Source organism: Anomalospiza imberbis, chromosome 3 (genome assembly GCF_031753505.1).
Source record: "Anomalospiza imberbis isolate Cuckoo-Finch-1a 21T00152 chromosome 3, ASM3175350v1, whole genome shotgun sequence".
NCBI lineage: Eukaryota > Metazoa > Chordata > Aves > Passeriformes > Viduidae > Anomalospiza > Anomalospiza imberbis.
In genome coordinates, this window is record NC_089683.1 from 29,709,087 (window position 1) to 29,736,370 (window position 27,284).

The window sequence follows — 27,284 nt, forward strand, 5'->3', positions numbered from 1 at the left end:
TCACTGCTCTTTGTCCTTTAGGCTTTCATGGGTGACAGTTTGGTCTTCTGTTTGGATCATGCTCACATCATTGACATCTCTTCCTTTCCTAGGGGTGGCTACTTTTTGAGTGTTTTCTTCTTCTGAGTAGCATTCAGATTCACCTTCTGTTGTGAACAGCCAGTGTTAACACTTCCCTTGAAAGGATAATTCTACTTGGGTACAGCCCTGGACTCCTGTATAACCTACACTTTTCTTTAACCCATAATTGCTTATTTCTGCCTGTTATCTAATAGTCTCCACTTTCTGCATTCATTCATTCTTCATTCATCTTTCCTAGTTTTTATCACAAGGCTACTGTTGCAGGATGCTCTGTTCTTCCAGGAGTTCAGGATAGTATCTCCTCCTCAGCAGGCAGAGGTCAGGCATCCTTTAGGAAAACAGCAATGTCAGTTTGTCTAACAGCTTTCAACTTCCTGCTACTGCTTCACTTTTAAGAGGTTACATCCTCACAGCAAAATCCACAGAAAAAGAATGCTTCATACCTGTTATAGTTCAAAATTTATCTTCCCGGCTTAAACTTTCAGGAATATTGTTTAAATTAATTGAAATTTGCATTGGAAGTAATGAGGAACAGTATGTTCAGATTATCAGTTCATTTGTGCTTTTTGCAGTTTTCCTCGCCCAGTGAAGAATACGTGGTTGAACAGGAATGCACCAGCACAAAACAGGGACTCTGTGATTCCTTCTCTTGAAAGTGTGGTCTTTGGCAATAACTACACAAAACAATTATCAGCAGACGTAAGATTATATATCAGTTTAAAATTTTGTGTTCTTTTGGGAGGTGTGAATTTTATCTTTTCTGCAGGGATATTATTTGATAAAGAATAAACTTTGTTAAAGTTGTTTTGGGGTGGCATGTGAAAAGGGAAATGAGAAAAATTGTTCCAAAAGACTATGTTACCTGCTTCAGCAATGTAATTATAGGAAGCTTACAATATTAAGTGTTTGACCTCATTTTTTAATGTCTTGCAATCCATTGAAAATTACAAAAATGTGGATCAAGTTTGTGAAAAGAGGCAGTTGCTTATCTTTATAGCCATTCTGCTAACACTTCATTTATTACACAAAATAAGTATGTGCCTTTTCTTTTTTATTCTAGGGTTGCAGTTTTGTTGTTTCAGAGTCTTTCCTCAGCCATGCTTATAATTTCCACTATACACTTTGTGCCACTTTGCTGCTTGCTTTCAAAGGGTTACATAGATATTTCATTACGATAACCAAGGATCTCCCCTCTTCACACCGAATTGAACTAGGTATGTTCTATTTCATAAAACATAACACTTTCTTGTGAATGTTTATTAAGACCTCTTCTAGATTAAACTGTCATTGATGGCATATCTCATATCTAAAATGGTTTTTTGCTTAAACTGATCTGAAATTTAATAACTAAAGAAAAACAAAGGAACAAGTACTATCTCATCTCTAATAAAATAAGGAGATAACAGTCTTAATCTATGAAAATATATTTTTTCTTCTTGGTCTTGATTTGTTCTTATTTCAAATTACTGTGTTTAGTGATGAGAAAGTTAGAGAAGCTCCTAATACAAGTAGTGCACTACATTTCTTTGTTGTAAGGAAACATTGCATATTTGTACAAAAATCTAAATTCTGTAAGCTTTGAGAAGAATATTTCACTGAAAACTTACAATAAAAAAGACCTACAAGAAAAAATTGCTGCTGGCTTAGTTTGTAGTTTAACTTTTTAAACAGGCTTAGTTGCTGTGAAGACTTCTAGCTATAACCACATGTGATAAAAGTAACTGCAAATGTATTACATGTAATGTATGGAAATGTACGTGTACATTCCTTTTCTGTAGAATGAAGATCTATTAGAGAGCCTAACCTTGATTTGTGAACTAGAAGAGCAGTGGAAGTAAGAAAGGAAAATACACTGGCATTGTAAACAATGATTCAGACTTTTTCTTCAGCAACCACATATTTTTTTTTTAGTCATGTTCTACTAAAGAAAAAAAAAGATCATTTGGCATTTATATGGATTGTAGACAATACTTACTGATTTTTGTATTGTTTATTCTTACCAGTGTCAAAACTAAGCACAGTGAAACACTAAGGTTGGTAATTGAGATATGAAAGATATTTTTAAAGTGTGATGTGGTCAGTTAGTGATTCAAAGAAAGAATGTTTCACTTCTTTATTACAAAATACAAAGCTATTTTTGGTGGAAAAAAAATCAGGGAGCGTATGACAAATCTGTCCATAGAAAAATACTAGAAACTGAGGTACTTTCTTTATAGAAGCAAAAATACTGCTACAGTTACTGCTACATTTTTCTGTCAGTTATCTTAATTTTGATATGGAGGGAAACACCTTATTAAAGGAGTGACTCAACTCCTAGTCTTCCTTGTAAGGTGAAAATACACTTTTTCCCAAATCATAGAATGAGAGGGTCATTTAGGTTGGAAAAGACTCCTAAAGATCATGAAGTCCAACAATTAAGCCAGCAACACCATGTTCCCCACTAAACCACATCTCCCAGGTGTCACATCCAGATGCCTTTAGAATGCTTCCAGGGATGGTGACTCCACCACTTCCCTGGGCAGGCTGTTCCAATGCCTGACCACCCTTTCAGTGGAGAAAGTTTTCTTGATATCCAATATAAGCCCCATCTAGTACAACTTGAGACCATTTCCTCTTACCTGGGAGAAGAGGCTGACCCCCACCTGGCTACACCTCCTTTCAGGCAGTTGTAGAAGATCAGTAAGATCTCCCCTGAGCCTTCTCCTTTTCTCCAGGTTGAAGAACCCCAGCTCCCTTTGCACTCCTCACAAGACTTGTGCTCCAGACCCTTCACCAGTCTTGCCCTTCTCTGGATTTGCTTTACCAGCTCAATATATAGAGTTTGATGGCACTGTTGTTGTTCTAAGGATAGGCTTAGATTAAATATTTAAATGTTTCAGGTATGATCTTCAGTACCCCTAAAACATTCCTTCAAACTATATATTTAATAGAAAAAAAGCAGTCATTGAGTTGCATACTGGCCATGCAGTATTGGGTTGTATCTTTCAACCACATTGAAGTCACCAAAATCACTCACAAACTTCAGTGGAGCTTGAATCAGACCTTTTCTCATCTATATGGGTAATTTAGCTTACCTTTAGGATTGTAATTTTGAACAGAAATGGTCACAATAAATATCTGAAGAGAAAATTACAACTTGGATTTAACATTCGTTGTACATAGTCTTCTGACAGTTTGTTTCCTGGGGGTTTAATTTTTTATTTTTATTTTTTAAGTCTCTGCTATAATTACTTGTTTTTTTCATATTTATAAATATCTTTTTCATTTATTTTGGTTGTTTTGTTTATACATTGATTGGGACAATTGGTATAATAAAAAGTACTAATAATGTAAGCTTTAATTATTACTCACATTTTGCTTATGAAAAATAATACCTACCATTAACACTAATGTTTCTAAAATCCATCAGCAGTTAACAAAAAAAGCTATGTTTCTGCTAAGTTTCTGTAAAGAAATTAAGTTTCTGTAAAGAAATTGAGGTTCACTGGACTTCACAAAGTACACAATTGTAATTTGCACCTTTTTTTAATTTTTAAAGTAAATGAACTTTTTTATAGTGGATATTTTGTCTGTGAAGTTTAAATGGGCATTGCAGAAGAGAATATCCAGTCCTGTTTAAACTTCAAAATCATCACTTTTTTGTTTAAGATAAAATTATTCTCTCTTTAATTTTGCTTCTTCTGTTTGCTTTGCTATTTCTCTGTCATAAAATTTTAACACAAGGCACAGATTTGCATGTGAAGACAGCTGTTGGACTCTATAACTGTAATTGAGCATTTAAATATTACTGGTTTCAGGAAATAAAAAATTTATCTACACTATCTTAATGTGTATCACAAGTGATACTTAATCTAGAAACTACACTAAATTGATATGTTTTCCTGTACTGATCTAACTGCACTAATTGCTAGGCTAGCAATAAGCTCTTTTACTAACTTTAAGGCAAATAATAAATCACAGGTGAAAGAAAGGAGTGTAGTAACTAGTCATGTGTGTACAATCCCTGTAACTAGCCAAGGCCAGCATGCAGGTCCTTTATGAACGCCTTCTCAGAAGAAAATATCCACGAACCCAGAGATTCGCCTACCTAGGTATGTTTCCAAAGCAGGTGATATAATCCCTCAGATTGTTATTGATATTATAAAATATTATAGTCTTATTAATGATATAAAATGTTACTCCTTTTGTAGAAAGAAACAAATTCAGTATTCAGCCATAGTAAAAATATGTTGAACTCTGAAGTCTGCAAAATTGAGCTACTAAATTTTAGGCTGAGTGTAGATGATAAAATGAGACATCATTGCTGTTTTTTGGCTTAGTGTTGTTCTACTATACTAAACAAAAATGAATGAAAGTTCAGACAGTCTTCAACATTTAAAAATAGTTTAAAATTATAGCTTCATTTAATGCAACACAGACTCATGATTTTTAGCTAATTAAAGATAATTAATGCCTTTTGTTTCTGAGAAATCTTTCAGATTCCTTCTGGTATCTCAAGACTTAATTCTTCTAAACACTACACAAGGCATTATCATTGTTTAGGGTGCATTTGTCCATATGTACATGGGCCAGTCCTCCCTCTGGAGAGTCAGTGTGGGCTTGATGCTGGACAAAAGATTACAGAGCTGTTTAAGCACAAGGAAGTTTCTGCTAGGAAAAGGATAGAATAGCAGGTCAATATTTTAATCAACTATAAGTGTGTTTTGCATTTAATATAAAAAGGAAACCAAACTGGTTTTCTGCAGAGCCAGCAAAATTGCATCAGATGTTTGCTGGGTTAACATTACTGCTATTGAATATTAGTGCTTAATTTCCTTTTGTGTTGTGTTAGCTCTATTCTGTCTTCTCTTTTTTAATATAGCATCAGAAAAATTATCATGAAGTGCTGTTTAACAAAAGGTACAGGTAGTTTCTTTAAACAACTTTTGTCAGTTTGCTTCTGAGAACAACATACATTTCTGCAATTTGCTTTTTTTTTCTCAGAACTTTGTGTTCTGTGAGTTAATTTGTGTGGCATTAAGTTCAAACCTAAGCATGATAAATGCTGTTAGTTCAAAATCAATATATACTTACCAAGTATAGGTGACATAATTAAAGAGAAGTTCAGTATACACACTGTTGCTGTTCTGTAAACCTTTGTTCATTATCCATACCCTGAAGTTACTGTTGGGGCTTTCAAGGCATATTTTGTTGCTGTGTGTTTTCAAGAAATATTGGACATTTTTCTCCTTAATACTGTGTTTCAAAAATGAAATACAAATTCTTGTTACAGGCAATTTTAGGGTTTATTAATTGTTCCCTTATTACTCATACTTCAGATGCAGAAGGAAATTAAACATAATACCAAATTATTATTTGATTTATCAAATCCCCCGGAGTAAACAGGGCTGTTTAACAAGGAAAAACATCTTCATGAAGGAATATATCTGTTCTCTTCATAAATGAGTCATTCAAGGTTCAGATCTAGTTTAAGCTGCTGTTTAAGCTGTTAGATTAAATTGCTCTTAACATTGGACTACTGAGAGATTGCTTAAAAATCAGTTTTATTAACTAAAAAAAATCCTCATACGACTAAAGATTTGTATTTATATTCATGTATCTTGTAGATTATATACATTTAGAAAAATTATATGGGAATAAGGCTTCTCTAGAAAATCTTATAGAAAAGGAATTGTATTACTTTGGTTTTAAATGATGACATTGCTGCTGTATATCAGTGGACAATCTGAAAACTGTATGATCTAAACAACAGTATTTTCAAATTTAATTTTCAATGGAAAATTGCTGTCCTGGACAAGGTATCATGATAAGCAATCAAGATAATTGCAAATTCTTTTTTCTTAATTATGTCCTGTCCTCAGTCTCAGAAATTGCTATAAGAATTTTAATGGAAGTTTATAGTTTACTTAATAACTGTGGCATTTAATATGTCTTGAAGTTTTATTTGATGAACTTTTTTTCATGTCTTAAAATTGTTTTGTGAGATAATTTGTTTCACTCTGCAACTTCGAAAGTACATTACTCATGGGTATGTCCTCTCATCTTTCCAGAAAACATAGATGTAGAAATTCGTCTCACAGAATTGTGTGAAGAAGTCAAGGTACAGGGCTTTTTTTCATGTATTAAATAAGTGAAATAACTATAAAAATAGAATGTGCTGATTTTATATGCTACTTGGGAATAAACTGTTTGTTTCAGGGATGACAGCATCTATGTTTTTTCCCAGCACTTATTTAAACTCTTCCTACAAAGAGAAATTGTGCAACTGACACCAAAATTGAACTGCTGATCTGGTGTGTCAGTGGTAGCTGTGTAACTATTTGTATCATGAAAACAAAAGTTTAGAAAGGTATAAATATATAATAATACAATATATTATATTATAATATAATATTATAATAAAATAATATATCTTATTATATTATAATGTTTATATATATAAATATTATAATATATCTTATTATTTTTATATATATATATATATATATATATATACTTGTATAAAAATCACACTTTGACTTTTCTGCAGTTATAATTTGATTTTTTGGGATTTGATGGTATCAAATAACAATGATGCAAAATCAAGAAGTAGTAAGTTTTACAAGAGGAAATTCTGTATGTCATCCCCTCATCTAAAAGTACTTGTTCTGATGCTGTCTCCTTTTCCTGTTTTCCCTATATTCTTAAGGAAACACTGTCTACTTTAAATGGCTTAGATTTGTCTCCCCATCTCTCTCCTTAGTCAGAACTAGCCCCAGCTGAATAATTGATTTCTTGGTCATGGCAAAGTCTAAAGGACAGGTTTTAAAACTTTTTGAAAGTTTATCCACCCTTTGCTGGCTTAGAAGCTCACCTTTAGTTACTGCAGTAGTAGTATAACTGCAAGAAAATGTAATATGGCCTTTAAAAGGATGTAATTTGTATAACTGGAGAGAAATTCAGCATTGCTAACTCTCTATGGGCAACTAATAATCGTATTTTATGTATTCACATAGTTTTTATATTTTCATAGCTTCTCTGAATTTGTTAGTTTCTCCTTTAGCTTGCTAAACATTTTCTGTTTTCTTCATTCTGTTTTGTACGATTCTTGTCAAAAGTTTCTGTTATTTCTCTTATTATTGGTTAAGTTGGTGTTTCTGTATTCCCCGTCCTTTTTTATACTAGCTCTGTAATATTGCTAGAGGTGGTTCTTTACTATATTTTAATTTTAAACCCATTGCCTTAGTGTCTTACAGACCTACAATGAGTTTCTGAAAAACTGTGTTATTTTCTAAAATGTCAGGGAGCATAAGCCTAGCTATCTACAATTTCTGTGGGACTGTATCACAGGATTACAGTGTGTTGTAAAGAAAGCAAAACTTGTTTCACACCAAATTTGTCTTGGTATGATCTGGTTCTAGGAAGCCTGTGCTATAACACTGCTTCCTGACTATGCATAAAATGTATGTAGATATATAGCTTTTTATAAAGGTTATTGTGAGTTATAACTATTCTGAAATGGAGATATCTTTATGAAATTCATATGATTTTATAAAAGTTAGACTAACGTAGCAAGTGTCACTTTTTGGTTTCCTGATTCCTCTTCCTTTCAGGCACACAGTATTTTTATATGTTAGAAAATACAAGAGTTGAACTCACTTATCTTTGCCATAAGTGGAATTATTGCTTTAATTTTTGGACAGGAGTCCTTACTCTAAAAAGAAATGGGACAATATTTAATACAACATAAAATAATCTATTACTGTTTTAACATATATTGATCCAGTGTCTTGGTTTGAGGTAACTTCAGGACATCCAGTTTTGATACTTAGTTGAAACAGTTCTCATTTGGAAGTTGCTTTTTAAATTAAAATTCCCGCTAAGATAAAGTATATTTTTTATTATTATTCCTGTATGTACATTATGGTTTAATTAGTGAATCGTGTAAATATTTTTTCCTGACTTCAGAAAATGGAAAATCCTGATGAACTGGCAGAACTTATAAATATGAATCTTGCTCAGCTTTGTTCACTTCTGATGGCTCTCTGGGGGCAGTTTCTGGAGGTCATTACCTTACAAGAAGAGGTCACAGCTTTGCTAGCACAAGAGCATCACACATTAAGAGTAAGTATTGACCCAGGGACCTTCATACGCTTACTGGGACACAGTGATATGCTAATGTTTATCAAAATCAGACTCCAGATTACCATTTTTCTATTTATATTTTGGAAAGCTGGTTGGAATTGTAAAGGGAGCTGTTGCATTTCATTTGTTACCTTGTATATAATGTATTATGTTGGAATATAATGCATAAAACATATTATTTATGTTTACGAACCAAGTAATTCACTGTTCTTTTGAATAAGAAATGCAGTTCAGAAGGCAGATTGCAGGCTGTGGAATAACATATATTTGTGCAGACTGATGTATTTTCTGTGGGAGCCATGTCTAGTGCCCACCCTACATTTTACTTCTCTGCTGCATATAGGCTGCCTGCTTACATCATAAACAAAGTGTATTTCTTTCTGAATTAAGAATCTGTGATGTTAATAAGTTTTGAAAAGTCTTTTACATGGAATTTTGTAAAAGAAGTGTATGTGAAATGATCTGGCCAGTGATTATGTGTGCGTGTACACTAACACATCTGTAGTGCTGTTGGTCTCTCTATGGGTGTGTGCAATTGCTGTGGGCTCTCTGCAAGAAGAACCACAGCAGTGCTCTTTCCCATAGTGAAATATAATCGAGTATGGACTAAAACATTACTCTTACTTGATAAATCACATTGTTTAGTGAGGATATTATGGTTGTGGAACTAGCCTGTTGTGGAGAATAAATGGAATCTTTCAGAAAGACTGTAAGGGTTATTTGTTTGATGTGCTAGCCATAAGAAAGGTGTAATTTTATTGTCTATGAATCTTACTTACCTTTCTGTGATTTTTGTATAAATACGGGTGTCCCTCAAGTTAACTGGTGGAAGGTATGAAACAAGAATACTGTTTCATTTAACCTGCATTTGCATTCAGCTGTTGGTATGTTACTGTTTGTACAAATTTATATTTAATAAAACCAAAGAAAGAATTAATATATTAATTTTACTGCTCCAGAAAAGACACTGCTAATGATTATGTATTTGTCTTCTTAAATGTGGTTCTTTTAAAATCTGTGATATCAGTCATCCTCCATATCTCATAAATGCTTTAATTGTTGAATTTTCCTGCAATTGTTTTAGGGAGTATAAATCAAAGTATTTAATTATACTATGGGAATTGAGATAATGCACATATTAAGATAATTGAGATAATGCACATATTTCTGTGATGCTTTCCAGTTTGAAAAAAAAAATTCAAATAAGAGTCGCCTTCCTCCCTATGAAAAAGATATAGTATAACTTGATTTCATATCTGCATGGCCTGTGTGATTTTGAGTTGCTGTTATGCTCACTCCTTTTGTTATCTGTCTCTGTACTTTGTGGATATCTATAATCAATCAAAGACTGGAGAGGAGATGCAAGGCATGGGTAATCCAAAAATTACATTTTTATTTAGTGCCTGATAGCAGAAAGCAAGCAAGCTGACTCTGTAAGAATTGCATAATAAAGCATTGAGAAGGGATTTTTACCTGAGCCAAGTTAGATAGAACCAGCAATGTGATATTACTTCATTTTTAAATGGACACTTGTTTTCTGCACTGCAAGATGATTTGAGTTTGTGTGAATACTTTGCAAATATATGAAATTAAAATATGTATAAGAAACCGTTGTTCACTGGGCTTCCCTTGTGGCAGTAGAGCAGGAACTCACAATCCATAAATTCAGTAAATCTTTAAATTAAAAAGAGATGCTAAATTTCAGCCCTATGTTTTCTGAGAGTATGTTCAGTTGTTGTTTTGGAGGATCTTGTTTTGCAGTGCTTAATATAATAAATTGTAACTTTTATTAATAACCTCTTGAGAATTTATATTCAGAGGGATTGTATAAACATACCTCGGGAAATCTGCATTGATGATCATGTTCCACTGGAGCCATTATGCACATACCAAGTGATGCAGGCTTTCTGGTTATTGGATTTTGTTGATATTTAAAAGATGATCTACTAATTCTTCTCTTTGGAGACTATATGTCATGGAATTGAATGGAATTGTTAAGGTTGGAAAAGACCTTTAAGTTCAAGTCCAACGATCAACCCAGCACCATCGCATTCAGCACTAAACCAGATGCCCATGTGCCGTATCCAGATGTATTTTGAATGCTCCCACAGATGGCGATTCCACCACTTCCCTGGGCAGTCTGTTCCAATACTTTACAACTCCTTCTGTGAAAAAAAAAATCCTAATATCCAACCTAGACCTCCCCTGACACAACTTAAGGCCATTTCCTCTTGTCTTCACCTGGGACATGGCAGAAGGGACCAATTCCCACCTGGCTACAACCTCTTTTCAGGTAGTTGTAGAGAGTAATAAAGTCTCCCCTGAGCTTCCTTTCCTTCAGGCTGAAGGTGACCCACTAATTCTCCTCTTAAGAGACTTAACCTGTCCTTTCTGGAATAAGAAACCTTTTTATTTTGGAAATGGATACTTTCATGTGTTCACTACTGGATGCTAAATCTCATTTTATCTTTTCTTCTTGCAATATTTCCAGACTATACCTTCCACAGGAAATTTCTCCCTGGGAATGTTTATGAATGAACACATTTAGGGAGTGATTAATCTGAGTGGTTAAGATACTTGTGTTAAAATACCCCCTAGAAAGGCCTGCCACCTGGTCAAATGACTTCTATTTGGTCAAATGACTTTCACCCTCTTTGCACAGATGTTTATAAACCAGGTATTTCTGCTGAAGAGTTGTTCAAGTATTGAAATTACTATTTTAATCGTTTTACTTGTGTTTACTTAAGTGTTTCAATATTTAACTATTTTCAAATACTTGGAAAAGCACTACATTAAGAAGTAAGGAACACTTTAAAATTGAACATCCATCTACTACATGGATCATACTGATCAACCTGATACAGTTTACAAATGTATTTTATTGAAAAAAACTGCTCAGAAAGTGTTATTTTATATTACAAAACATTTGAACACTAAACTAGTTCATCTCTTTATTCTGTAGTGACATCTTCTGGTAGGTCTGAATAAATTCTTCCAAAATTATTTCTTTCAGTTTGATTAGTCCTAAAATAGGAGAGCTGAACACTAAGATCTCTGATTGCCATTAATAAATATGCAGACACACAATATGTATTCCACAGCAGTTTTTATACACAGTTCTTCTGTTTACATTGGGAGGATCATAAAAACCATGCCTCTGGGAAGTCTAGAGATTAGGAGTAACAGCTGCAACTTCCTCCTGCAAAGTCCTTGTTGAGTCAGCCCAAGTCAGTGGTTCCTGCGTCACTAACAGAGCTGGCAGTCACTCTGGTTCTGCAGAGCCTATTTAACAGTGTCCTAGCAAGTGCCTCAGTCCTTCAGTAAGTTAAACACCTATTAAACATAATAAACTCCTGTTGATTTGGGTTCTTTTCTGTCACTAATAAAGACTTATGTGCTTTAGGAGCTTGCTTTCTACTAGTTTTATACTGTTTCTATTCTATGTGGAGCTGTCTGGAGCTGGTATTGAGATTTTCTTCACAAGCACTGAAATTACTTAATTGCAAATGGGATTTATTGCAGATAAAAAAATGCCTTCCTCTTCAGTTGGAGAGAGTGCAGTATTCTAAAGATCTACTCTCCATATAACTCCAGTTACTTTATATGGTGAAGTTCTCACATGTAAACTCAAAACTACCTTACTTGCTTCCTGGGAAACAGCTGTGTGCCCTTTTCTTGACATATACCATAGACATCTACTAATTTGGCAATGTTCCTGTAACCTGATTGATTAGGATCTTTAAATAATTTTAAAATTGCTTAATTTAAAATTATAATGTCCACTGTTCATCATCAATTGTTCTAAAATCTAGTTTTTAAGCAGTAAAATTATCTGTTAAGTCTGTTGTATAACAATAGTCCCCCCTTTCTGGGGGAAAGGGTAGGGATTAGCTTAGAAAAAATCATATATTTGCAAGGTAGATGTCTGTTTAGAAAAGCCAGCTGGGAAAATGCAGCAAATTACTTGGGAACATCAAATCTAATCCCGCATGTGTATGTATAAACTCCTAACAACAAATTCTGAAAGAAAGCAAATTGAGTTCTGGCAAGAGTGGAAGTTGCACTTACAAGAAACTGCTGAATTTAGTGGTTTCTTTTTACTTAAAAGCATTTTCCATGACTGTTCAGAGATGATGTTATGACTAAGATTAATTTCATGTAATACAGTACAATGAATTCTGGGAGGTTGGGACAGGATTTTCTGTTTTGATTGCAAGTTAGAGATTGGGGGTAAAATGTTTGTGATTTAGGATTGGGTTTTTTCTTAAGCACCTAGGGAAAATTTTTTCCTCAGCTCTTCTTGTATTAAGAAAACAAAAAAGTGTAGAAGCTACAGAACTTCATCCAAGTGGTACTCTCTAAAAGTATAGTGGGCCGTGTATCAGGAGGGAAAATGAACTCCCATGCAAGTTCTTATCTCTGAACAAAATTAATGTGGTTCTGAAAGTCTGATGTTTGCCAGTTCATGGACAAGATTTTCAGCCATGTTTGTGCTCAGGATGGGTGCAGATGCTGGCTGTAGCTCTGAGTGAGAGAGCTGAGGGAACTGAACTAGGTCTTCACACTTGTTGCTAGTTTCACGCTGAAAACTCCCACAATTTGTTCAGGAAGTTGCATCATTTAAGAGGAAGACCCAGAGTATATTGAAGAAATAAAGCTGTAGGAGGTCAGGAAGCACTTGATAAATAAATTATGGATTTGGAAGACTAGCATGTAATTCTCTAAGTGGGATAGAAGTTTTGTTTAAATTGATACAACCAAGTTAATGTTAACAAACAAGCTGTTGCCAACAACCATTGCAGAGCACATTCTCTTTGGTTTGCTTTTTTTAGATGCAGGTAATTTGGCAGTTGCAAAAATAAAATGCATATTGATTAAATTAATATTTATGTAGAATATTGGAAATGCGAGAAATCTTGTACAAAACCTTTGGGGTTTCTAGATCCTATATTTTCAATACATTGATTATGTTTTCAGCAAATTGCTGTATAATTCATATTCTCTATTTTAGCATGTATTTGATGGTAAAATATTGATGGTTTAACACATTTGATGGTAAAAAAATATACTCCCATGTGTTACTAAATACCACTTCAGTATTGTATTGTTTATTGACCTCAAACATAAAATTAAGTCTTTAATGCAGTGCTTATAATTAATGTACATTCTGTTACTGTCTTCATCATTTCCAGCTGAAATCTTTGCAAACCAAAGATTCTTTTGCACAGTAGTTTACTGTGGTCTAGAGGGTACTTACAGAAAGTTTGAAACACTCCTCTGTAGTTTGAGACTGCAGAATATCTAATGGGTTTCTGCTTCAGAAGTGTGAGTTGAACAGGCTCATTCAGAAGTGTGAATTGACCAGTGATTTCCTTTCTTCCAATCAAAAATCCCACTAATATTTTTGTGTGTTATTATTTGTGCCTGATTTGGATGCCTGATTTATTTGAAATAAAATTTTCAGCAGGCAGTTGAGTCTAATATAATTCCCAGTTATCCAGAGGACAAATTAAAATTGTTTCAGTCACTAGTCTTGTCTGTGTCACTTATCCAGAATGAACATCTAAAAAAAAAAGTAACTGTCTGTACTATACATACAAATGATACAACATTGATGCATAGGAATGCTGGTGGATTGTTAAAATTATTTGTAAGGTAAAATAACCTCTGCCTTCATTTGGATCTTGCAGGTGCGCAGATTTGCTGAAGCATTCTTTTGCTTTGAGCATCCTAGGCAAGCTGCTCTTGCCTTTCAAGAACTACAGTGAGTAGCCTTTGAAATGCCACAGTATATAGCATGTAGTACTGTTACTGTATAGTTTCTGTTGTGTTGAAGTAGCATTGCAAAAGTACATAAGAAATTCAAGGGAAACTTTTGTTCTCAATATAGATTTAAACTACTGGTAGTTATATAAGAAGTTATTAAATAATCAAGCTATTAATAGTTAATTACTAGAAAAGCGCCTACTACAATGAATTAAACTGTTGGTAATTTCTGTTAATGTAAAAATAAATAGTTCTGTTTTTTTCATGGAGGACTGCTTCCTTTTTTCAGTGCTCAAAGTCATCTACAGGTGTGTGCAGCTATCAAAAACATTTCCTTCTGCAGTTCTCTTCCACCCCTCCCTATTGAATGCAGTGAATTAGATGGAGATATGAACTCCTTGCCTATTATCTTTGAAGATCGGTATTTAGATTCAATTACTGAAGGTAAACACAGCTCACAGAACAATTTCCTTTTTGAAGAAATTAGCAAAATTATGTAAAACTTGAGGGTTTTTTTACAAATTTCTTGCTGGCTTTAAATGACTACATTTATTTGATAGGATATGGGGGTTTAGCTTGAGTTTTGAGGATGTGTAAAATTCTGTAATTGTTAGTGTGTTATAGCATCACTTATCTGCACAATCTTATGGTAAACATACTTTCTCTTTTCCCCCCTTTTCTGCGAAAGATTTGGATGTACCCTGGTTGGTAGCTCAGAGTGTTCCAAGGGCAGAGTCCAATAAACTGGATAAATTAGAAGCTGAAGAAGGTTTCGTTGCTGGTTTTAGTAGCCCAGAACTGAAAATGAGACCTGCTGGTGCCTCTGTCTTTTGGCATTCAGAAGCTGAAAAGATGCTAACAAAAACCTTCAAAGGGAAAAATGAAGATACAAATAAATCCAAAGCTAAGGTTGCTAAGCTCATAAAAACAATGAAAGCTGAAAACACAAAAAAAGTCGTAAAACAGAACTCAAAGGACTCTGTGGTGTTAGTAGGATACAAATGTTTGATAAGTGCAGCACTGGAAAATGCCTGTAGAAGGTTAGATGGAGAGCCTTCATACAGTGCTAATGAAGGGCTGGACCCTGGAGTAAGTGGAATTCCATGTGATACAAAGGCCTGCATCAGGCAAATAACTCGAAGAGACCTTCCATTGTTGCCATGTGATGAAATGGCTGTCAAGATTGAAGGTGACCAACCAGGTCCAAGTAGTCCTGTGCACTGTGAAAATGAGGCTATTTTTGATAGACTGACTATCTCCCAGACTGGTTCTGGAACTGTTCAAGCAGACAGTGCTTTACAACACAGAGGTATACTTGAAGGTTGTCACAGGGGTCATCCAGCTTCCTCAGGAGTCAGGACAACTGAGGTCAAACCAAGTAATAAGAATCTTTATGAAGAGGAGAAAGGAGTGGCTCACACTGGATCATGGGCTAAGATTCCGCAAGAAGAAGTGCACGAAGATAATTTGCTGACACCCAATGTTCAGTCTTTAGAATCTGGAAATAAATTGAGTTTGAGAGAACAGGAACCCACGATTGAAAAGGAAGAGGTCCATGAGAGAAACTGCCAGCATACCAGTGACATCTTGACAAAAATGAAAAGCAATCCACCTACTCTTTCAACAAAAGAAAGTCAAATCTCTGCAAGTGGAGACATGACTAAATTACCAGATGTTAGTGTGACATATGCCTCTTCTAGATTTTCAGATTCAGGTGTAGAAAGTGAACCGAGTTCTTTTGCAACTCACCCCAACCCTGATCATGTTTTTGAAAATATTCATGGACAAAGTGCACACAATGGTGAAAGAGCATTTCCTCAGCCTTTACTAAAACCAGACTGTGCAATAAAAAACACAATCGAAAGCCATTGCACTGAGAGTACAAGTGCTGTAAGTGAAATACAGTCATCCCTGACATCCATAAATTCACTGCCTTCAGATGATGATGAGCTGTCACCTGATGAGAATTCAAAGATGTCTGTTGTACCTGAATGCCAGCTAAGTGACAGCAAAACAGTATTGGATCTAGGAGCAGTTGACTTGCCAAAATGTGATGACAGTAAAACATCAAACACCAATTTGCAGCAACAGCTTGTTGTGTATTCAGGGCACTTGGATAACAAAACTGTGTCTATACATTCCTCACTCTCAGGAGAAAAAGGTCTGTTACACTTGGTTGCTTCAGATGAGGACACACCTACTGATGTGGAAAGTTGCAGCCCACAAACAGGCCCTGGCACAACATGCAAGGACCCTCAGGACCTTGAAAGGCATCCTAGAGCTACAGAGGAAACAGTTAAGTTGTGTTTGGAAACAACTTGTTTGGGTGAGCCATCTGCTGTTTCAGGTTCTTCATCTGTAAATGCAGTGGTAAAAAAAACAAACAAAGGAAAAAATAATGACCCTTTAGAATTTAAGGGCACAACTGAAGAACTGTCAGGAGCAAAAAGTGAAACTGGTACAGATAATCCTTCTCCAGCTGGTAGTGCTGACATGGTAAAGCAAGGGCTCGTTGAAAACTATTTTGGCTCTCGAAGCAGCACAGATATTTCAGATATTTGGCCTATGGACAACAGCAATCCTGTTAGCCCTCAAAAGGAAGCATATGAGAAACAAATTATTTGTTCTTCCCAACAAGATGAGGAAGAAGAGGAGGATCAAGAAATGATTGAAAATGGGTATTATGAAGAAACTGATTATAGTATATTAGATGGAGCATGCAGTGCTGACCGAGATCATGGCTTAGCAGAAGAGAGAGCCCTGAGATCTGAAATGATTGACAGTGGACACCTGCAAGACATAATGACTGTGCCCCCTGTCTGTACTCCTGGTTGTTTGTCTTTCCCTTCTTCTCTGAGGGACTCTCCCTGCAATGCTACCTCTTCTTCAAAGAATAAATCTGATGCAATTACACAACAGCCAGGCAGCACATCCTACAGCTCAGCTTCAGCTGTTTCCTGGTATGAAAGCTCCCCAAAACCTCAGATGTTAGCGTAAGTGATTGTTTTAAAACAAGCTTTTTACTTTTAGAAACTATGTTAATATAATAGAGAAGGGGAAAAAGAAATATGATTGGGCTGTAGAATGCCCCAGAACTGTGGCTTCTGAATTCTGCATGCCCAAGTAACAGCATGTTCTAGATGTTCAGATAGAAAGTGTCTTAGCACTACCCTTCTCTAAGTTACCTTGTCATTTCATGTGGTTCGAAAAACAAGTAAAACAGGATTTTTCTTTGTTACATTTAAAAAATAATCATCCAGCTGAAGAATGATGTTGTAAAGGATACTGAGCATAAAAATGGTGTTTTATGAAATGGAAATTGTTAAAATAGCTAGCTTGGGAAAATATGCTTTGACTTCAAAAACATAAATCCAAAAACATTGTGTAACTGGTTGTACATCAGATTAGCTAAGTGAAGCAAATGTGTAATGCAAGCTATGGTAATGGCCTTATTTTTAAATCGTAACTTCAAATATCAAAAATGTAACACCTCGGAGACCACAGTGTTTTAAATTACACTGCAGTTTGGAGACCAGGAAAGCCAAATTTAGAGGAACATCAAGGATCCCAGATTTTACCTCTTCTTGCTGCAAACATAGGAGTTTCCCTGGTAAACTCCTGCTGCTAAATAAACATGTGAAGCAGCAGCTTATGTGTTGTATTGGAACTAAAATGTTGCTGTGAGAGAAAAGAAAATTTAAAAGAGAGGCAGAAACAAATGCTGATCAGGTGGAAGAGATAGAAGACCAGATAGTTTGTGAAAAGCAGCTTGAGAACAGAAAGAAGGGGTAAGCAGTCATGTGGGGGAAAACATGTTAGAAGTGGCCAGAAAAGTAGTTTCTGAAATACTGTACAGTGATACTGGTGTGGAATGGGAAGAATGAGGATCAGAGACTACTCAGGCTGATCTGTAACAATAAAAGCGAACTTGGAATAAAATCAAGGACTTGGCCATGGGAGAAGCAGAGTCCCCTGGAATATGAGATAGCTGTGAATCCAGAGGGTATGATCTGCTCCATAAAGAACCACCCTTGGTGTGTTTAGGAAACATGCCTTGAGTACAAACTCAAGTAGCTTCTGTTGCAGAGTGATAAAAGCAGCTGTCAGCAGTGGTTTCTGTTCAGGCTGACTTCACTGAGGCCTGCTCCTGCCAGTTAGTGAAGAATGAGCTAAAGATAAAGCTGGGGAAACAGAGAACAAAAGGTAGAATGGGAGGGAAACAGTGAGCAGGCAGAAGAGGATGGAGTACAGCATGACGCTGTAAGGGATCAAGCAGAACAGATGGATTAAGGAAGCATAAGGAAGCATAAAGCTTTATGTGCTGCAGGGAAACTGATATGCAATTAGGAAGGCCATGCACAAAAACTAAGCGAAGTGGAAGAAAGAGAGGAAGGAACACAAGGAGCTCCTAGCATGTGAGGATCTCGGCTATTAAAAACCTTATAGTCTATGCCTTCATAGAATAGGTAGAAGATCAGAAGTCTGGATCTGGCTGTTTCAGAAGCAAGTGTCAGTTTTTCAGCCTACCACAGGAACCTTATGGTGAGACATTACAGCACTGATTCCAGCTCTCTTCTGACCTAAGAAATAGGCTTGGCAAGAATTATCAAAAGTCATTGAAAATTTTTACCTTGACTTCCAACTGGTTATAATTTCTATAATTTTTTATTGCATGGAAACAAAGCTGTTGCTTGCTCAAGACCACAATGAACCCAGCATCTTCAGTGGTTTCAGAAATACTTGAGAGTTTGAAAGGATAATCAAAGGAGAGAAGAGTGTAGAGCTTGAGATATGCTTTTGTTACAGAGGAAAAGGGGCTGTAGGAATCTGCAGTAAAATGTTCTGAGGAAATGGCTTATTTTGTGAAAATAGTAATTTGATAAATATATTTTCCTTCATATTAATTACATAGAATACAAACAAAATGACAGTAGAAAACTGTATCCTGGAAGACCCCACATTTATCTAGCAATAGTAAATGTACAAGTATTTTTTTGTTCCAGTTTCCTACAGGCTAAAGAAGAATTGAGGCAACTTAAACTTCCTGGATTTATGTATAGTGATGTTTTCAAACTGGCTTCTTCAATACCTTATTTCAGTATGGAAGATGAGGAGTGTTCAGAAGAAGGAGTACATCTTATAGTTTGTGTCCATGGCCTAGATGGTATGCTGAGAAATGTGATACTGTACAAGAAAGCAGTTCAGATTACCAGTGAGATTTAGCTTTGGTCATTCAGACTCTGAATTGAACACCTGAAATAGGTTGACTGGAGGGAAATGGGAACCTGACATTGTACTGCTACATTTGACAATGTGTTCCATAAAATCTTTTAAATTAAGAATTCTCTTTCTTTAATAAAACTTCCCTGCAGAGTATTTAATGCCATAGTTCACATCAGGTGCATCTTTCAGTTTTTTATGTCATAAAGGAATTTGTCCATGTTGTGGTAATAGAATGGAGTTACTGACAAAACTGTTTTCTTTAGAATTGCTGTGTTGTCAAGAAAAATGAAATATGTGTATCTTGTTAGGAAAAAGAAACAGTACATGTAAAACACAGTCAAGTATTTATAAGGTTTTAAAAGGTTAAGTCACTGAATCACAGTGTGGTTGAGGGTGAAGGGGATTACTGAATATTTTGTTGTTCAGTTTCCTTGCTCGGAGCAGAGTCTACAGCAGATTGCCCAGGATGTAACCCAGCTGGGTTTTTGACTATTCCCAAGATTCTACAAAGAATCTACAAAGATTCTACTCTGGTAGAAGTGAGAAAAATCTCGTTTTAATTGAAAGGGTTATAAAGTTTAAATAGCTTGAATATATTCCCCTGCTTTTAGTTCAAAGCATATATGTATATTAAGAAATAATATCCCCTCTAGCTTTTGTGCATTTTTGAGACACTTCTTAAATTAACAATGTAAGGAAACACAAGAGGGCAGTAGAATAGAGTACAACACTGCACAGGCACCTTCTTCATTTTTCAAATTCCTAAGTTAAAAAAATAAAATAACAACATAGTTTTTCTTTCCTCACTTGAGCAGAAAGCAGCCTTTGTTAAGTCCTTCTAAAAACAGGACTCAGAGGACTTAGAGTATTCCCTTCTACTAGTGTAGATATTCTCATGCCATTGCATGCTGAAGTGGCACAAAAATTAACTTGACTAAGAAGCCTGTTGTTAAAAAAACATGTGTTTGAAGCCTTAGGAAAGTCCACATAGTTAGAATTTTCTTATTAAATGGTGCGCCTATGCAAGCTATTTCCTATAAATGACAGATGTAAATAAAACTCCTGTTACCTAATTAGGGCAAAAAGGCTACCCTTTCTTCAAAAGCATCACTGACTGCTGATGTGGAAAAATCTTTAGGATGCTAGTTCCACTGGCATTTGTTGTTTTGGGTACCACAGTATCTCAAAGTATCTTTATCTGCTGATAGTTCACTCTGCCTTTTCATTTTATGAAATACTCCTTCCCTGAATTCTTTAAGCTCACTTTGAGTTCTTTAATTGGCTTTATCAAAATTAATTACATTTCCAAGAATGTAATGTTCACAGTGCTGTGTATCAGTTGGAGGATAAGACAGAATCAAGCATGACTTCCTACATCCTTGCTTTTTTAAAAGTGTTTACATCTAATATAATTTTCATAAACCATTTTGTCACTTAATTTGACATTCTAGTTTATCTTTCAAAGTCTTACTGAATTTTAATTAGGGCTGAGGCTATAATTATCTGTGTTTAAATATAAGCTCTGACAGAGATTCATTTCAGTATTCTGAGTGCTTTCATTGCAAGTTAACTTTGCGGAATCTAACTCTTGATTGTTTTTCTTTTGAAGGTAACAGTGCAGATCTAAGATTAGTGAAGACATACATTGAGCTAGGGCTGCCTGGAGGAAGAATTGAATTTCTTATGTCTGAAAGGAATCAGGTATTTGCCAGCTAAAAAATAATTTTTGTAAAACTATGAACAGTGTAAACCTTCAAACACATTGATTTTATTGCACTATTGTGTTTACTACATTTTATGCATTTTATTGTATTCTCATGGAATCCATTATTTGATCTGTGGCTTGTGTCAAAGTAATCACAAAATCTTGTATGGTACTGAAGGTAAATATTTTAAGGGGTAACATTTATTACTACCAATTTGTTGTATGTAGTGTGTCTCCTAAGTTCTCAGCATAAGCAGTTTGGATTGTGGATAAAATATGCTCAATACTAGTGGTTAAAATGGTAATAGTGAAAACTGGTGTGGCAAGAAGGGAGATGTGTTCTTTCAAAGGATCTGAGAAATACACAATTGCTGTCACTTGTTCTTTGTCAGCATTCTGCAAGATCTACATCATAACACTAAACAAATATCAAGTTACCTCTTGTGTTAAACTGTTGTGAATTTTATTATTTTCTTATGATGTAAACTTGCCAAAGCACAAAAGACCAATTTTTACTTTTTGTCTGTGTGTATGTGTGTATTAGACATACTTCAGAGATTAACTAGAACAAAGTCTTGTCAGTGGCTCAAACAAAAGCTTCATTTAGTGCACTAGCATTTTTCTGGCAGTAGCTGCTGGGATGCTTTGTGAAAGAGGCTGGACAGGGATCAGCCAGGCTTTCTCTTCTCTAGCCCTATAGTTTGTGTCAGTCAGCAGCTGTGATGCTTTCTGATTTGTGGATTCCACTGAGACCCCTGAGCCTAATAGCTGGTGACAGACTTTTCTCCTTAATGTTGGCTGATTCTATTTGAATTTTTTTTACTTCTGTGTCCATAGCATACAGTTGAGATTAATTCTGTGGTTTCTATACATTAGTAATTCAGTTGCAAACAAGGAAATAGAAATAATTTACCTTACAGTTAGTTTTGGAAAAAATACTTGATAATCATTCCTCATTCACTGCTTCAATTAATCACATACTTTATAAGCAAGTACAATTTCTCCCTCAGGAGGCAACTGAAGAGACTTAGTCCATTTATTATTTCTAACAATTAGATGTGAAAAGTTTCTGTTCATCCACGATACCCTTCCTGGCCCACTTGAAACTTCATGTCATGAAAATAGAATGATCAGAACTAGACAAGGCATTTAAGATGCCCTGTCTAGTTCTGATCATTCAGTTTTAGTTCTAGTTCTGACCTGGCTTTTGCACTATGGACTGACAAAATTCTATATTGCTATTTTCTTTCCTTGCTTTCCTAACATAGCTGATTATATGCAACACAGACATGTAGATCATTGTTTGCTTATACAGTTAGGGCTGGTCTTCTCTGTGTAACATTTGTTTGCATTTCTTGCCATTTTATCACCCAGGCATGCAGTAGTATAAGATTCTTGTGAAATTCTGGTTGATTCTAGATTTGACTACTCTGGATATTTAGTTTTGCCTACAAACTGATTTTTCATCTCCTTTACTTTCCCAGATGATTTACCAATATGTTGAACACTACAGATTTTAGCACAGATCCTTTGGAACTTGTGTTGAAAAGTTCTAGGCAGGCTTTGCCTATCTCTTTTAATTTCTTACTGCTGATCATTGGAGAGAATCTGCTATGAACTGAGGATAAGGCCTTAAGAATTTTGTTTGTTTGTTTCATTTTGAATAACTGGTATTACTATAGACTGCTGTCACAGTAATTGTCTCATCTCTATTTCATGAGCAGTGTGATATAATTCTGAATATGCAGTTTGGTCTTCTGTTTCACTACAGATAATCTTAAGTGTAGAGAACAGCTTAGAAGTAAGGCTGGGTGTGTAATGTTAAGATTTGTTTTAGTATTTTAGATGAAAGTAGTCTTACAGTAGAATGTGTATCACTTTTTTCCGTGTTACAAGAAAATGACATGAAAAGTTCATAATAACTAGCTGTAGTGTTTGTATTCAGAGTTAATATCGATGCTTTTATTTGTGTGCTGTTGATCGAAACACTGGGGAGTAAGAATTCAGACTGAATGCAGAATGTATATTGCTGCATTAGAAAATACAGTTATTATTTTTTATTTCTTTTATTTTACAGAATGATACCTTTGCTGATTTTGATTCCATGACAGATCGCCTTTTAGATGAAATTATTCAGTATATACAAATTTATAATCTACCCCTTTCAAAAATCAGGTAATATGTGTTCTATATTATTTACAGAAATAAACTTAAAACTAGAGCCCTGGGTTGTTTTAAACTATGATGCTCAGGAGCAGACCAAAACAGAGATTGAGAAAAAACAATTTGGGATGGGGGAGGAGTAGGGGAAAGGAGGAAAATGGAGAGAGAGGGAATTGCCAGATGAACAAAGACTGAACAATGTTGTAAGCTCATCTGTTGGTGGTTTTAGGGCAGGTTAAGCATTAAATTTAAGGAATGCTGTCCTGTGCTTCGACAAATCCTGCATAATAGAGTTCTGCAGAAAAACAGTATTTTGAGAAAGTCAAAGGAACCTGTAATATCACTATGCCAGGATTAAGTTAGCTTCCTTCTGATTTTATAGTCCCTTCACCAAGTATGACACGGCAGACTGTCTTGTCACTCCTACAGGGCACTTTCATCTTACCTGTGATGTTGAAGGGCAGCTGCATGAAAATATATTTCATTATTTTTTATGTTTTCTGATTGTTTCATCTGCTAAATAGCATGTTTTACATCTTATTAGAGGGCTTACCACAGTCTATGCATTCCTGTTTTCTTTTACATTTACTTCAGGGAATGCCCGTTGCACTTATTTTCTCAAGGCATGGTGCGCCACTTGGGCAGACTACCTTACTAACTCAGCAGTGTTGCTGGAGTTAGCTCATCAATAGATGAAAAGAGCTAATTCAAGCCTGACTTCATCCATTTGTTTAGGCATCCTCAAATTATACATCCAGAAGGTTTTTTGACTTTTCTAGTCACATGTGTTTCAGACAAGTTTGTGCATTCACATGTGTTTGGTAGGCCTTGTTCAGCTGGAGGAAACATCTAAAACATTTAAACATAATCTCACTGTTTAAACATATGTTTCTGTTTTGAGCTAGGCAAGATTTGACATGCTTAATTTTGTCTAAACTGTTGATTTAAAATTTTAAAAAGCACTGTGTGATCGTATTTTTGTTTCACAGACTACATGGTAGCACCCTCAGTATGGGAGAGAAGAGTTCTGTAACCCACCAGCATACACCAGGATCTTCTCTCCCATGCTGTTGTCTGAAGATTGTAATGAGCAAACCCACCCACTTATTTTCTCATTGTTTATACCTGAGAATTGAACTCTTATTTGCTTTTGGTTTGCTTCTCTCATAAGACTTCTGATTTGTAAATATTTTTCACTTTTATTTGTTACTCGTCATGTGAAAGAAAAAAAAACCTATGAATTTTTATTTTAGTTTCCTTTTTAAGGTGTGTGCGTACTTGTCTTGGGCCCTACTGAAGCAGAAGTTTTCATTTTTCAACTTAAGCTTTTCTTATAAGAAAGTTTACATGAGAGACCTGTTAGAAAGACATGTGCCTCTATGCAAGAAGGCCTTGAAAGGATGACCCAGAAAGCCTGGGAAAGTACTGCTGAGAAATCCTCTGCTTAAGAAGCTGATGCTTTCCTGCCTCATTTTGGTTATGCCACTGTAGAAAACAGCCCTTGTAGTAGTTACCTGTAGTGTCCTGAATGATGCTGGTTTCTCCTCATAAAATCTCCCCATCTCCTAAAGGAAGTGTTCTCTCTACAAGTACTGCTCCATAACCAGTCAAAATTGACATCAGTCTCCAGATTTGTGATTTTGTATGGCAAAGAAAGCCAACATCCTAAGATGGTTGGATTCTGTCTTGCTTAAGCAGTTGGACATCAGCATCCCAGGCTTCAGTATAAGGACAATGATGTTCATGGTGGGAGTTCCAGCTTCCTTGGCCTTGGGTCTGGATAGATTAATTTCATATTTCTATATTTCCAGTTGGCACATATGTTCTTTCTTTTGTTTCCCATTTACTCTTTTTCCCCTCCCATTCTCTGTTATCCCTAACGCTGACTTCCTCTCCTAAGTTACACAACTGTGCTCTTGCAGTGATCATTAATAGACCATTGGGGACCTCTACCATATGATACCTGTACCTACAGTCATCCACACCACACTTCATTCTGGTGATACACAGTTCAGGCCACAAATAATAACTATTTGTTATTAATAGAAACTGTACTGAAACTAAAACAACTTTAGACCTGAACTTGGTAGTTCACAAATCAAAATCGGCTCAGGTCAGGATAAGTCCAGAGATGTTCTGAGATTCTGCCCTTTATTCAGATAAATGCAGAGTTCCATGCTCTTAAGTAATGGTGAAATCCTACTTTTACTGTGCTACATTCCTGTACTGAGAAAAGACACTCCCTGTACCACTGGAATAGTGTCAGCTTCAGTAAACATTTTTGGTACCTGCAGAGCTAATATCAGCTATTGCAGCAATTCACTATCTAACACATTCCTTCATCTCTGAACAAAATCTTTGTGCTCACAACAAGCGTGGAGCAAGCATGAGCTGGAAGCTTGATTCAAAACAAATGCAATATGCCTTATAAAAGAACTGTTTAGTAAAGAATCACAGGAGGCTTTGGGGTGAGGTCATTTGGACCAGTCATACATGTTGCCATCAAAGTTAATGCAGCTTTGAAGTGTGTCAAATTGCTCAGTCATAGCCATTCAAGTTTTAAGTGTCTATGAGGATGGAAGCCCTCCAGGTAACCAGGCAACTGGGGAATAAACCATCTGCTCTTATAGTGTAGTTTCAGAAACCATTTTGCACATGTCAGGTCTTATGTAAATTTCTGATGATTTGTATTGGACTTTGACCTCAGGTAGATTAATCAGCTTGTCATCCTCTTCCCAAAGTAACATTGGCTCATTTAAAAAAAAAAAAGTGTTTAATGCTATGCATATATTAAAACATCTGTTGTTTGAGCACCTCATTGATTATGAATCTTGATTGATTTTTCTTCCTTCCATGAATTTTTATAGTTGGACAGGATTCTTGTTTATTGGCACAGAATAATGAGGTTTTGCTGAGTCTGATTTTTCTAGTATTATCTGAATTGGTAGACTTGTATCACAAAGCATGTATAAAAACTGTAATTCTGTTAACTTTAGAGTGTTTATGATATATTCAGAAGATTGTACTATTGCCACCTAGTGTTCATTGCTTTTGCAAAGCTTCCTGTGAGTAGGATGGATTACATTCCTGTCTTACACTTTCAAGACCCTATTTGAAGAATTTTCCTTTTCCTCCCCTTTTTGATTTGAGCAATTTTTAAAACCTTTCTCTATTAAAAAACAAATTTAAGGCTTATTATGGGTTCACCTAAGCATCTGAATTGGATCACAATGTATTACTGTAACCTTTATTATATTTCTAAGGCTTTTCAAATTAACTACAAGTGTTTAGTCTTTGAGGTACATTCACATAGCTGATTGTGAGCTTCCAGTTTTCCTCAAAATTGATCTTTCATGTTTCAGAAATTTGGGTTAAGTATGCCTGTACTCTTAGGGATGATAGAATTGATAGATGGATTACTGCTTTTTTCACAGAAAATGCCCTTTGTTATGGTACAGTATAAGAGTTTCTCATCCCCTTATGACTTTTAGTAAATACTGTCTGAACTGTAGGAGAACTGTCAAGAGAGTATCTCTGCTAATGCTCAGATCTTCTTTAGAAAACAATCTGTTTTACTCAAAAGCAGTTATATCACACAGATCATCTGCAGAGTCAACTCAATTTCTGTGGGCATTTACTTTTCTTAAAGACATCTGTGGTTTTGTTGTTCTTGTGTGGAGTTTCATGATGTCCTCCAAGGGAATAGTTTTAAATTTTAGTATTCAAGAGAGCAGCTCAGTGTTTTGTTTTGCAAATGCACTGCTGTTGTGCTGACACCACAGAGGATACATAATCTTTCATTTCAAAATTAGTTAAGTAAACATAGCAAACTCAAGTAAAGAATTTCTCATACAAATAATATTGGAAATCTAGTAGTTAAAGCAACTGAGAAGAATATACATACATGGTTAAACTATGTATTAATAATGGACAAAAAACATTTTTCTGTTGTAGAAATGCATAATTATTTTGAAGTTTAGGAGTTCAGGGTGGTTCTGCCATTCTATAACCAATTGTTTGAATTTTTAAATTTACTTTTAAATTGGTATTTTCCGAGACAGCTTTCTTGCTTGGGAAGCATTTAAACAGTCAAGTAATCTTTAAGCACTGTATCTTATACAGATGTTACAGGAAGCTTTGTTTTAGCTACTTTTGTTTATGAATGTAGTGATACAGAGCAAACACGAAGGATGATCCTAGAGGAATAATACTGTAGCACATA

The 27,284-nt window shown here is 35.3% G+C and overlaps 1 protein-coding gene across 6 annotated transcripts in view; it reads left to right on the top strand.

Annotated features, from left to right (window-relative positions):
* FAM135A (family with sequence similarity 135 member A) overlaps positions 1–27,284 on the top strand; it is a 79,568-nt gene that overhangs the window by 46,637 nt on the left and 5,647 nt on the right. For 3 of the 6 annotated variants that reach the window (XM_068183762.1, XM_068183759.1, XM_068183760.1), the window contains 11 exons: positions 654–780; positions 1,142–1,295; positions 4,095–4,172; positions 6,132–6,181; positions 8,029–8,184; positions 13,896–13,969; positions 14,261–14,415; positions 14,660–16,964; positions 18,975–19,135; positions 20,804–20,895; positions 22,977–23,074. In XM_068183762.1, coding sequence (XP_068039863.1) covers positions 654–780; positions 1,142–1,295; positions 4,095–4,172; positions 6,132–6,181; positions 8,029–8,184; positions 13,896–13,969; positions 14,261–14,415; positions 14,660–16,964; positions 18,975–19,135; positions 20,804–20,895; positions 22,977–23,074 — 3,450 coding nt within the window. The remainder of the gene's footprint in view (positions 1–653; positions 781–1,141; positions 1,296–4,094; positions 4,173–6,131; positions 6,182–8,028; positions 8,185–13,895; positions 13,970–14,260; positions 14,416–14,659; positions 16,965–18,974; positions 19,136–20,803; positions 20,896–22,976; positions 23,075–27,284) is intronic. The other 3 variants (XM_068183761.1, XM_068183763.1, XR_010997060.1) reach the window with 2 other exon arrangements.